This window comes from Stigmatopora nigra, chromosome 3 (genome assembly GCF_051989575.1).
Source record: "Stigmatopora nigra isolate UIUO_SnigA chromosome 3, RoL_Snig_1.1, whole genome shotgun sequence".
In the NCBI taxonomy this organism is placed as follows: Eukaryota; Metazoa; Chordata; class Actinopteri; order Syngnathiformes; family Syngnathidae; genus Stigmatopora; species Stigmatopora nigra.
In genome coordinates this window covers 19269789-19283349 of record NC_135510.1, presented here as the reverse complement: position 1 = coordinate 19283349, position 13561 = coordinate 19269789, and the positions used below count along the sequence as shown (strand labels likewise).

General features: G+C 39.8%; 1 protein-coding gene across 1 annotated transcript in view; it reads left to right on the top strand.

The window, feature by feature from the left end:
* znf507 (zinc finger protein 507) overlaps positions 1-12379 on the top strand; it is an 83409-nt gene extending 71030 nt beyond the window's left edge. The window contains exons 6-17 of the mRNA XM_077713931.1: positions 932-1051; positions 3312-3454; positions 3916-4214; positions 5504-5992; positions 6856-7280; positions 8159-8461; positions 8996-9419; positions 9490-9604; positions 10526-10634; positions 10876-10980; positions 11054-11188; positions 11721-12379. Coding sequence (XP_077570057.1) covers positions 4083-4214; positions 5504-5992; positions 6856-7280; positions 8159-8461; positions 8996-9419; positions 9490-9604; positions 10526-10634; positions 10876-10980; positions 11054-11188; positions 11721-11961 — 2478 coding nt within the window. The 5' untranslated portion in view covers positions 932-1051; positions 3312-3454; positions 3916-4082 and the 3' untranslated portion in view covers positions 11962-12379. The remainder of the gene's footprint in view (positions 1-931; positions 1052-3311; positions 3455-3915; positions 4215-5503; positions 5993-6855; positions 7281-8158; positions 8462-8995; positions 9420-9489; positions 9605-10525; positions 10635-10875; positions 10981-11053; positions 11189-11720) is intronic.
* Positions 12380-13561: the final 1182 nt, after the last annotated feature.

The window sequence follows — 13561 nt, the reverse complement described above, 5'->3', positions numbered from 1 at the left end:
CAGATGAGAGTACACGACAAACTGCGCCGGCCGGCCGTACATGCGTGTGTATGTGCGTGCGCCAAACCGTTAGTGTGTTTTACACTTGGAATTAGTTACTGTGGTAGTAATATTGTAGTTTTTTAAATAAAAAATATGTTTGTCAGTGTCCAGTTGAGAGCAACGGCAACATTAAACATGCATAATGAGGGAAATGACATAGACTGGGTTTTTTTTTTATGGCAAAATGTTTCATTTTTCTAATGAGTTTCATGCTAACTTGTGAAGGGGAGAGCGTGAGGGATTTTAATTGCAGTTTGAATCTTGAAAGGAGAAATATTCAAATTTTATGGTATAACAAGACACACATGAAGTATTAGTTTTTTTAAATTTGGAGAGTTTTTTAAGTGTGTTATGGTTTTATGTTGAAATCTATTGAAGTATATGTGCTTAATGTATGGAGAAAAAATAAGAAAAGATATAAGTATAACTAATGAAATATGTCAATGTCCAATTGACGTTTTTGGTTATATTTCCCAATGACACTAAATTGGACAAAAAATATCAAATAGAATTGATAAAGATAGCACTTTAATTTCTTTAAATACTAATATAATTTCCTAGCTGTTTAAAAACAAAGCAGATAAATTCCAATAAATAGTTATATACTGGATCACTTCCTTTTTAAAAAAAAAAATTGTATTTTTTAGAAAAACAACAACAAACAAACAAAATTTAATAAAAATACCATATTTTCTTGCATACTAGCCATTAAAACGGCCTTAAAATGGTTGAATTTTACAATTTCTCTCGTATAAGCCTTCCCACAATTCACAATTTTCACCTCTATATTCATAGTTTTAATAGGAGTGCAAATATTTTATTTTGAAGGGTAAAATCTTAAGAAAATTCAGCGATTGTGCTATTTCTGAGATACTGTATCAATCCACAGGATCATCTACTGGATTCTACAATATTTGGATCCATATCATGAGTAAATTCAATTTAAAAAGGAAGTCATGTGACCAGTACAACCAGGAAGTGTATCCTAAGCGACCAATGCCAGGCACAGGTGAGTTTTTCTTGAATTTCCTTCATAGACATCAACATTAATGTTTTACCCTTGATTTAGTCATCATTTTTTGAAGTTACATACGGCTTATATGCGAGAAAATACGATAAATTAGCCCCGAATGTTCCCGATTGATACGTTTTGGACGTTGAACGCCGTCGATGGCCACCGAGGGGCGCCCCGTGGAGTGTTAAGGACGCCATCATGTAAATATTTTGACTGGTTGACTTTGTAGATAACTTTGACTTTTACGAGGCGATATTTTCTGGCACGTGAGATGAACATTGCACTTAAAAGTCCACCATTTCATGATTTGCTCCGGCCCAATAAAAGCACCACTTTACGGCTATCGTAAATCACGCATAAAAAAAAAGGAGGAGAAAAAAAAAAGATGTCCGCCACTGTTAATCTGGCACATAAAGCGACCATCTCATAAAAAAACAACAACACATATTCCCCTAAAAATAGAAATAAATTTAAGGGCAAAAAAGCATCTTCCGGCGGAATACCTTAAGTAAATGTCATAAATGTGAGATTGTGTTGTTAATTTGATGCATTAGATGTCCGATTTGTTATAAATAATTGTTTATTTGGGTAATAAGACCTTGGGATAGGGGCCGGACGAGCGTCCAATCAAATTGACGCTCGTTAACGCTGCCGGTAAATTTCATTTACACGTTTTCAGTCATTAAAAGGAAGCAATTAAAGGTACAAATAGCTGCTTTGACTTTTTATGGGATGGCGGGGATTTATGATGGAATCTTCGAAAAACTTGCCTTCTCAAATTCTTTGACGTTTTTTGCTAAACAAAAAATTTGGGGGGATTTCGACAAAAGTCAAAATTAATGCTATTAACTCATTGGCTGTCATTTTTTAGGTTTAAAGAGGGGGATATTATTTTGATTTTAATAATAAATGACAGTATCCACATTATTATTACATTCAATTTTACAGTTTTTGGTGCCCAAAAAAATCACTTTTTAAACTTTCCTTTACTTTCCAATTCCACATCCACCATTTATTCTTATTCCTTCATGCTTTTCATAAATATCCTAATTCCAGATATTACAAAAACAGTTCACTTTGTCATATTCCATTTCACATCACATTTTTTTATCTCCACAATCCATGTCATTCAACTTTATTCCAGATATTTCCACGTCATGCAATTTAATTCCACTTGAATTACCACCAAACATGATTTCATATTATTCCATTTCAATTTCATTCCTGATCAACATCATTCAACTTTATTCCTATTAATCAACGTCATTCAACTTTATTCCACATTGGTATTCCATGTGATTCAACTTTATTCCACATTGCTATTCCATGTGATTCAACATTATTCCACATTGCTATTCCATGTTATTCCACTTTATTCTACATTGCTATTCCATGTTGTTCAACTTTATTCCACATTGCTATTCCACGTGATTCAACTTTATTTCACATTGCTATTCCATGTTATTCAACTTTATTCCACATTGCTATTCCACGTGATTCAACTTTATTCCACATTGCTCTTCCACGTGATTCAACTTTATTCCACATTGCTATTCCACGTGATTCATCTTTATTTCATTTTCTCCACATCATTCAACACAAGACCACATGAATCCACATCTGTCAACATTATTCTACATTAATCCTTCTGAGTCAACATCATTCAACTTCACTCCACGTCATTCAACTTATTTTTTACACTGATCCACCACATTCAACTTTATTCCCCATAATCCACCTCAACTAGGAGGTCGCAAATGTAACGCTGTCATAAAACTCAAAACATAAACATGACACAACACAAATCCAGTCGTCCTCTTTTAAATGATTTAAAAAAAATAATACGTTCAATTGAAATGACTGTAATCATCTAAAGTCGACTTGCTTGTCATTACTGGCCTCTCGTGGCGATATCCGGAACTGCAGCTCCACCTCAAATCCATTAAACTCCATCACTGATTTTTTTTTCCCCCCTCTATTCAATTTGAAGTATTTCACATGTCAGTCGTGTCTGTTTGATTCATTTCCTGATCTTGGTACTTCTTATAGAAAATAAGTACATGTGCGTTTAGTGTGGCTTGAAATGAAAAAGAAAAAAAAGTCATTTTTGTATTATTTGCTCCCAGTGCACCACAGATCTCCCAGTTGGACTGAAACAGGCGTGTGTGAACTGATGGCCTGCACTGAAGTATTACTTTAATACTGCAATCCAAATAACCTGCTTTCTGCCACCATCTTTTTTTTTCTTTCTCAGCCCGGGGCCAGGCCTTAGCGCGCCACGGGAACTTTATGAGCTGTCAAATCGGATTGGACGCCAGCCGGCCGCCCACGGGGATGCACGTCTGGATGAGTGACGCTGATGAGCGAATGGTCGTGAACCCCGGCCTGCTGATGGAGGTGAAAGACAAATGGGTGCATTTACATCATGCGAGGATGTCGAAATGAAAACCCTTTGAGTGAGCTTATGACCAGAATTGTTTCATTTGTTGCAGCCAGTGAGATTGCAATTGAAATCAAATTTACCTCATGATAACAAAATTATGGTGAATTTAATTTAGTGTTGAAACCTTGGAAATCGAATATAGTTTCAGTTTTGCTAGTTTTAAACATGTTACACGTGTGAATAAATAGTTTACATTATTGCTAAGCAGGTTGTTCGATTTTGCGTATGCTTATTTCAGATTTAAAATCCTGAAGCGTTCACTTGTAATGCGTGGAATGAGATGTTCACTTGTAAAACGTGAAATGAAGCGTTCCTAGGGGTTCTTCTAACAAAACTATCAAAGGTTATACTATCTTGACAAACAATGTTTACAGTGTTTCTTTTTATTTTGTTTATATTGTCTGTTTTACCACAGATGTATTTCCATTGGATAAATACATTACGCCACTCAAACGTGAGGAAAGATGGAAAGTTCCTTACTTTCCGAGAAGCTTATGAAGGCACCATTGGTGTGTCCCTTGGAAGTCCAATGACGAACCAGCTCACGGGTCACCTGACACTAATTTGGAGTCACGTGACGCCATGTCCATGCTCGCCATTTTGCAATGTGGGCAACACACACAAGACACTCAGAGGCCACTTTCTTTTTATGACTACCGAGTGAAACTAACGGGAGCCCTTGCATGTTTCCAGGAAAAAGAGCGCGGCGACTCGGTGAGTTTATATTTAATGTTTAGTGTAGTGATATATTAGTTACACATTATCCAGAAATGAGACCGTTTTTGCCGAAGCGGCTTCAACACGTTTGTATACAGTTAGCCTCGGAGCTAACTGATGCTAGCTAGCGTATCCAAACTTCACATTTCACCATTTTTGCCAGTTTTATAACACGAGCACGCTACGACTCTTTAATATCAGCACGGGCATTGTACTATGCGTAATAACTCGTCGACTCGTTGTTTAAACTTAAATTCCACACATGGAAAAGAAGTAGCGACTTATTTTTAGACGTGGCCGAACAGGTGCCCCGAGGCCTCGCTCGCGTCCACAAAGAAGCTCGACTAGTTAGCTGTTAAAACACGTCAAAATACACGTCAGATGTCGGAGAGTGAATTTATGAATGACTCCCGGTCCTCTTCGAGTGAATTCCGTATGCGTTAGTCACTCTACAAAGCAGAAGTGGTTAGAAAAGGGGAAGCGGCTATTGGTAGGAAAGTGAAGGAATCGGACAAGATGAAAGGAACGATTTCCCCTTGAATTAGCCATGTCAACAAAAGCACGTGTCGTCTTATCAAATTTAACGTCCTTATCAACAACTAACACTCCCTATCATCACTTTCAATTTGTATTTGCTACTAATAGCGGTCGACGTCCAATCTGGTTAAACAAGGATGTTTGTTAGCGTGATTACAAGTAGTACATGTTCTAACTAACAGTTTTATTATGAACAATTTCCAACGATAAACGTACTTGTTAAAAAAGGCTGCAATTTATCTGTCCTAAAGTGTTTATAAGGATATGTCTGGACATTTTGCATGCATCAAATAGTGTACGTGTCAAAGAGGTGTCCAGGGTGCCAAATCGGGCCCGCTGCATCAATTTGTGCGGCCCGGGAAAGTGAATGATGAGTGCCGACTTTCTGTTTTAGGATCAAATTAAAATGGAGAGTATAGATTTATATTACATTTCCTGATTTGTCCCCTTTTAAATCAATCATTGTCATTTTTTTTAAAAATCATTTGGTAAAATCTAAAATTATAGTAAAAAAAGCTAAGATAAACTGTTTTAGATCTATAAAAACTGAATATTCGGGGGTTTTAATCCATTTATAAAAAAAATCAAAACAAATTCTTAAAAATTGAACAAGATGGAAAATCAAAACTATATTTTAGGGTTTATGTTATCACCTCATTGTGTACGGCTCTTTAAAAAATGTATTTTTTATGATTAAAAAGGAACTATTTTCAAAATGTAATCATGAACTATCTTTGGATTCCCGACAGGACATGGAGGACGTCAACAGTGTGGCCGTGCTCATCGCCGCTGCCGCCGCCTCTTCCTCGCCCGCGCCGTCGTCGGAAAATGGCGATCAGCTGCACGCGGTGGACGCCCCCAACTCGCTCATCCAGGTCATCGAGAAACTGAGTAAAATCGTGGAGAAGCGACCGCAGCGCCGCTGCTCGCTAGCGGGACACAAAAGGCCTCGACCCAGAGACGACGGAGGTTCCCCACGCGAGGACGAGCGCCCGTTGACGTGTTACCAGTGCAGCCTTTGCCCCTACCTTTCGCCCACGCTGGCGCTGCTCAAGGAGCATCTGAAGCAACACAACGAACACAACCAGGACCTGATCCTCATGTGCTCCGAGTGCCGCTTCAGCTCGCGGGACCAAACGCAGTTGGAAGAGCACGTCAGGATGCACGTGGAGCACGGTGCCGAAGCCAAGGAGGCCGAGGACGGACCCAGGAGGGACGCCGACCCGGTGGGATCCGAGGTAAAGCCGGCGGGTTTGCGATAGAAGGGTGTCAGACTCGGGCTGCTTAAACAATAACTTTTTTTACTAGAATATTTACTTTTTTTTTTTTTTTTTTTAAATGGATTTTAAAAATGGATTAAAATCCCTGAATATTCATTTTTTTTATTGATCTAAAACAATGTTTATTTGAGCTTTCTTAAAATATATTTTTAGATTTTACAAAATGATTTTGGAACTAAAAACAGAAAAATGCATTAAAAATGACAATGATTTCAAAGGGGGAAAAGAAGGACATTTAATATACTTAGGAACATTTTAGATATTATTTATCAGATAATTTTTTTTCTCATAAATGGATTAAAAGAACTGGATTGAAAGCCCTGAATATTCCGTTGTTTTATAGATCTGAACAATGTTTATTTGACTATTTTTTTAATATATCTTTAGATTTTACAAAATGATTTTTGGACCTAAAACACAGAAAAAAAATAGAATAAAAATGACAATTATTGATTTAAAAAGGAGAAAATCAGGAAATATAATGTACATCTATATCTATCATTTTAATTTCATCTTAAATCGGAAAGTCGGCACTCATGATTGACTTTCCCAGGCCGCACAAAATGATGCGGCGGGCCAGATTTGGCCCCCGGGCCGCCACTTTTACAAATATTTTAGATCTATAAAAAAATGGAAGATTCAGGGCTTTTTATCCATTTATTTAAAAAAAAATCTAATCTAAATTGGCCCACGTGAAATAAAGTTGACGTTAAACCCTTGTTCCACTGTATATTAGCATTAAGCTATTATTTTTGGACTTTTAACGTTCAGTTCTGGCCGGACCAGTTGTGGTGTTTAATATTTGTGTTTTGAATTTGCAGTGTGACGGCGATGCAAAGGAGAAGGCCAAAAAATGGTACATCTTCGAGGAGTACGGCTTGTACCGCTGCCTGATTTGCAGCTACGTGTGCGGCCAACAGCGGATGCTCAAAACGCACGCCTGGAAGCACGCCGGCCTCCTGGACTGTTCCTATCCGGTTTTCGAAGAGGAAGCCCCCTCCGCGCCGACTCCGGCGGCGGTTGTGCCCGCGCCCGCCAGGCAAGAGGCGGAGCCCCGGGTCGGTGAGGCTCCTCTTGAAGCGCCGTTCTCCGAAGACCAAACCAGCCCGTCTGGCGACGGCCAAGAGGATGCCGGCGAGGAAGTGAGCGGCGAGGGGGCGGCGGTGGAGGCGGAGGACGCCGTGAGGGCGGAGACGGCGTCGCCGGCCGACAGCCTGTTGACGTCGGCACAGAAGATTATCAACAGGTACGCGGAAATTTTGTTTTGATGGTGTAACTAAGCGTAATTTTTAGGGGATTGGAATTTTTTAAAAACTAAAATTAATGTATTGGTTTACGTTTTTAGGTGATACCTCATTAGCTGCTATGGATGGTGATAGGCGTCCAATCCAATTTGACAACTTGCTATGGTAGTTAATGAGTTAAGATAAGTCAATGGTCCATCAGTATAATTAAAAAATATGGAGGTATACAGCATCTATTATAATATTTCTGTATTTATAGACAGTATTGAAACAAATCTTGCTGTAAAAATACACCAAATCAAAACTAATATTTAGTAATTTAGATTAAGCATTACCCAAAAATGGAGATATACAGAATAATATTTCTGTATTCATAGACACTATTGAAACAATTCTTGCTTTAAAAAAATATACAACCAATCAAAACTAATATAGCTCAATTCAGTTAATTTATGTCAAATACATTGGTTAAATTATTCGTTTGCAACCTTATTTTGGTAGAAAAACATGGATTTAGCATTTTTTCATACTTTCCCATTAAAATCACCATTTTATCTGACTATAACGTTGGTCTCTTCAAATTGGGTGGACAAAAGGCATTTACAGTAATCCCTTAAATACCACGTCTTCACTTATCACCAATTCACTATGTAGCCATTTTTTTCCACTATTTAATTTTTTTTTAATTTCACAAAAATGTGAAAATCCACGCCAAAACTCAAAAGCTACTGAAGAAAAAAAAACATTATATTAGGGGTGACCCCACAATGCAATTTTTTGATTAATGCTGCCATGTCTGGTTTACTTTAACCGCTATATTACTGCAGTCCGTTTTCATTATATATTGTCAAAATCGGATCTGTGATCTACCCTGTTTCAGTGACCTCAACGGCGCGGGACACATGAACGTGATCGTGGAGCGCCTTCCGTCCGCCGAGGACGCCGGCCTGGCCGCCGCCCCCCTCCTGTTGGAGCCCGAGGCGGACGACGGGCGCGAAGAAGGAGGCGGCGACTCGCCTCGGGACGAGAACGTCCCCCCGGCCGGACGCAAGAGGACTCACTCGGAGTCGCTTCGCCTGCACTCCTTGGCGGCCGAGGTCCTGGTCGCCATGCCCATGAGGACCGCCGAGCTCAAGGCCGACGCCGCCGACCTCCTCGGACAGGACGTGGACCAAGACCGCAAGTACGTAAAGTGCAATGTACCACGTTTAGGAGAATAATCACATCAATAATCTCATTTAATTTGTCCCGGGACTGAGCTCGTATGTCGAATTACTCGTAACTCAAATCAACGTTTCCCATAGAAATGAACTACGCATATATTTTAGATATATTTAGATTTTTTTTTAAATAAATGGATTAAAAAATATTCAGTTTTTTAAAAATATATCCAAAAAGCTAAAACAATGTAATTTTTGCTTTTTTGATATATTTTTAGATTTTACAAAATGAATTTTGAACTAAAAACAGAAAAAATGGTTTTAAAAAATGACAATTATTGATTTAAAAAGGGGAAAATCAAGAAATGTAATATCCGTCTTTCCTCTTCATTTGAATTTGATCCTAAAACAGAAAGTCAGCACTCATGATTGACTTTTCTGGGCCGCACAAAATGATGCAACGTGCCTCATTTGGCCCCCGTGCCGCCACTTTGACACCTGTCTCGTATGTAGAAAGGTACCACCTTATTTATTTTAATTTTTTTTGGGACCTGCAGGAACCCCGAGGTGGTGGTCTCGGCCTCTGCCGTTGTGGCCCCCGCCGGCATCAGCTCGTCCCTCCTGACCGTCATCGAGCGCCTGCGGGAGCGCTCGGACCAGAACGCGTCGGACGAGGACATCCTGAAGGAGCTGCGGGACAACGCCAACGGCGCGGGCGCTGCGGGGGCCCCGCCCGACGGCCCCGTGGACTACGTGGCCGGCAGCGAGCGTCCGTACCGCTGCCGCCTGTGCCGCTACAGTAGCGGCAGCAAGGGCTACGTCAAGCAGCACCTGCGGGCGCACCGCCATAAACGACCCTACCAGTGCCCCATCTGCCAGCACGTGGCCACCGACAGTAAAGACCTGGAGTCCCACATGCTCCGCCATTGCAAGAGTCGGACGCATCAGTGCAAGACTTGTACGCGGTCTTTTCACTACAAGGTCGGTCGGTCGGCGCCGGTTTGAATCTGACCCATGCCGTCTTAATTTGACCATTTATTTTTGCGTACAGAGTCAATTGCGAAATCACGAGCGCGACCATCACAGTGGTGTGGATGTAGCGGCGGCGGCGTTGTCGGCCGTGGATGAAACGGCGGCGGAGGAAGCCGAGCCGGACGCCGACCAAGGTGAGAATATAAAATTCATTTCAAATTAAAGGTCATTCTCGTCAAAGTTTTATCAACAGGAGTCAAATCAAGCCATCAAAAACTATTTCATGTTTGGACATTTTCCAGAAATTTACATTTTCCAGAAATTGTCACTTTCCAGGAATGGACATTTTCCAGGAATGGACACAGTGATAATTTTACAATTGGCACACTGCGAGTCCCAGGGATTCGCTTGTCTGAAAACTGTGCGTCCCAGGAAACTTGTCACGAGTCCCAACATACTACGGATGCAAATAAAACATAAACAACGATATATAAACATTCAGATTTAATTTATTTATTATATGGTTTAGGGTTAGGGTTTATTTATCATTGTACTAGTCTTTCAGCTCGTAGATCCTCCTCTCTTTGCAGCCAAAAGTCTTTTGAAATGTGCGTATTTTTCCTTGCTTCCCCCGTTTTGCTTCATGATCATCGATCGAATCTTCTGCAGTTCTTTTCTTACTAGTTGTATTTTTTAACTGCGAAATAACTATCCAGACTGTTTTGCTTTTTCTGAAACATTTTTTATCTTTCTTACACTATTACGAAACTCTTGCTATCGCTTTCTCTCCTTCGTCTGCTAGTGTCTGCTTCGCGAGAATTATTTCGCAAAGATTATGTGGAATAAATTGGTTTGCTATCGGATATATGTGTTTTGGTTTTTTTTTTTGATAAAAAATTCTTTGCGTCCGAAAAAAGCACATTACTTGAAATTGTGCGTCTGGAAGAAAAGCTGTGCGTATCAGACGCAGGACGCAGAGGTAACGAGAACACTGTGGACATTTCAACAGAATTTAAATTTCCGTGAAAAAGCTCCGGTTTGAGTCATGGCAAAAAATCATCAATGTAACCATTTTAAGCTCAAATATAATAACAAATGTATCTTCTCCTTTCCAGAAGGCGATCTTCAAAAGACGTTCAAGTGCGACGTCTGCGACTACACCAGCGCCACCTACGTGGGCGTCCGCAACCACAGGCGCATACACAACTCTGACAAACCTTACCGGTGAGCTCGCATTGCCCCCAAAAATAAATATATAATAATTTTCCACCAAATCCTTGTCCACCATCGCATCTACCTGTAACAACCTGATAGCGACACGTTTAATAGGCTTTGTCATCCTATTATCATCACCTTGCACTTTTCAATGTGTCCACCAGATGGCAGTAAAAACACAAGCTTTATCTCCGCTTTGAAGTGGCATTCTAGTGGAACAAACCAGTTAAACATACACTTCTTGTTACAGGTGCTGCAACTGCGACTTTGCCACCACCAACATGAACAGCCTGAAGAGCCACATGAGAAGACATCCTCAAGAGCAGCAGGCCGTGCAGCTGCTGGAGCAATACAGGTGAGCATAAGCTAAAATAGGTCAAAGGCTGAAGCTTCACACCCGCTTTTTTTACCACGCCACGGTGGCTCAGGTGTTCGCTGTGCGGCTACGTGTGCAGCCACCCGCCATCCCTCAAGTCGCACATGTGGAAACACGCCGGGGACCAGAACTACAACTACGAGCAGGTCAACCGAGCCATCAACGAGGCCATCTCGCAGAGTACGCGGTACGTCAACTCTTATTTTCAAATATTTCCAAGCAACCAAATTAGACGGCTATGGACACTTCCTGGTTTTACTGCTCTCGTGGGGAGGTGGCTTATATGCGGCAAAATACGGTAGAACAGAGGTGTCAAAGTGGTGCCCCCGGGGCCAAATCTGGCCCGCCGCATCATTTTGCGCGGCCCGCGAAAGTGTTTTAGGATCAAATTCAAGTCTAGATGGATATTATATTTCCTGATTATATTTTCCTGATTGTCCTCCTTTTAAATCAATAATTGTCATTTTTAATCCATTTTTTCTTTTTTTTAGTTCAAAAATCATTTTGTCAAATCTAGAAATATATATTTTAAAAAAAGCTGAAGTAAACATTGTTTTAGATCTCTAAAAAACTGAATATTCAGGCCCTTTAATCAATTTATTAAAAAAAAAAAATCTAAATATTATATCTAAAATGGTCCGGCCCTCAACAAGTGCTTTGTAATGATATCGCAGCCAAAATATCTCGGGGCTTATTGTCAACTGTTTATCAATTTCCAGGCTTCCAGCGAAGAGCTCGCCGGACGCGGCCGAGTCCCCGGCGGGGGCGGCCCCCGAACACCCCGCCCCATCGCCCCAGCCGCCCGTCACTAGTGGCGGCGTGGAGTACTGCGTGCTACTCTTCTGCTGCTGCATCTGCGGCCTGGAGTCCACCAGCAAGGAACGCCTGATGGAACATATGAAGGAACACGAGGGTGACCTCATCAGCATCATCCTCAATAACGGCAAAGATGCCCCGTAACAACCTGCTGGGAAGGACGGCAGGGTCTTGACTTACCTCAGTCGCTCGACAACTACAAATGACGGGGCCGCGGTCTGTATTGCTTTTTGCTACCGCCGTTCCGCCCGGGTTTTCAGTTTGACTGACAACCTGGACATGCTGCGGCCTTTTGACCACGCCCCCAGCCCCGCCCCATTCCTGTTTTCAATGCCACGCCATAGAACGTCAACCTCCGCCAGCCTAATTTGAAGTACTATATAATAATAATAATTTCATTTGAGTGCTTTGGTAAAACTCCCATAATAACAAAATATGTTGCAATAATGCAAATGCTTCAACTGTAATTTTGGAAATTTAAATTAATATTATATTTTAAAAAAGCCCAAACTATTTCATTCTCCCCAAATAATTGTCATTTTCTCAGATTAAAAAAACAAAATTTCCCCATAAAACAATAAACCAATTTATTTATTTTAATTATTTTCTAAATAACATATACCCACCAAAATTGTAACCGTTTAAATGACATTTAAATTATATATTTTTTTAAAAGCCAAAACTATTTTATTCTCCCTAAATAATTGTCCTTTTCTCAGATAAAAATATTTTTCCCCACAAAACAATAAACTAATATTTATATATTTTTTCTAAATTACATATACTCGCCAAAATTGTAACTCAAAAATTAAATTAACATTTTTTTTACCTGAAATGCCACTTAATTGAATAATTTGAAAATGTTAGACAAAATATAAATCTTTAATTGGGAAAATGCTATCCAAAGACTTACCATTTAAATTTTAAAGTCGTTTTTTTTTTTTTTTTTAAAGAGAACCAAATTTTTTTCCTCGGCGGAGGTAACTCAAAAAAATGACGTCTAGTATTTCCAGGGTTGTCGTGATGGAGCGCTGGTCCAAGTTAATACCTCATCCAAAACAACAGAAAATATCGCCGGGGCAAGGCAGCTCCTTTTTGATTTCCCTTCCCGTATCTATTTTAAGCTACTGTCATATTTAACGTTTATTTAAAATACACAAACCACGTGTTAAGGCTCATTTCACTGCTTGAGTTCCGTCTTATTTATCCGTTTGTTTCACCACGCATTGAAAAGGAAAAATGTAATTATTTTATTGTATGAATTTTCTCGGTTTTAGGACGAAATTAAGGTTTTGGTGAGGGGGAAAAATGGAAATGGTGCCTACTAAATAGAAGAAAATGTACAGTGTCAACTTCATTTTTTATATATATACGCGTATATACAGTATATTGCCCCAATTTATATGTTCTATTTTTATATGTAACCTTTTTGTTAGCTCTTTAAACGACATTAGCGTTGAAAAAACACTAGAAAAATGACTTAAGTGCTGTCAACAATAAAATAAGTCGCAAAAAAACATGGTGGGAATATTTTATTTCACATTGACGCAAGAGTTTAAGATTAAAGATGTGTTTTCTTTTTTTTCAGTTAGATGTAATCCCATTTCTCAAAGAGGATGCCGAATATGATTTCACAACATGGGCTTTTTCCACTTAAACCTCTTAAGAACCCGTCAAAGTGGAGATGACAATAAGGAAATGACTGAAATAAGGCACAAGTGTTGACTCATAATCTCTCCTAAAG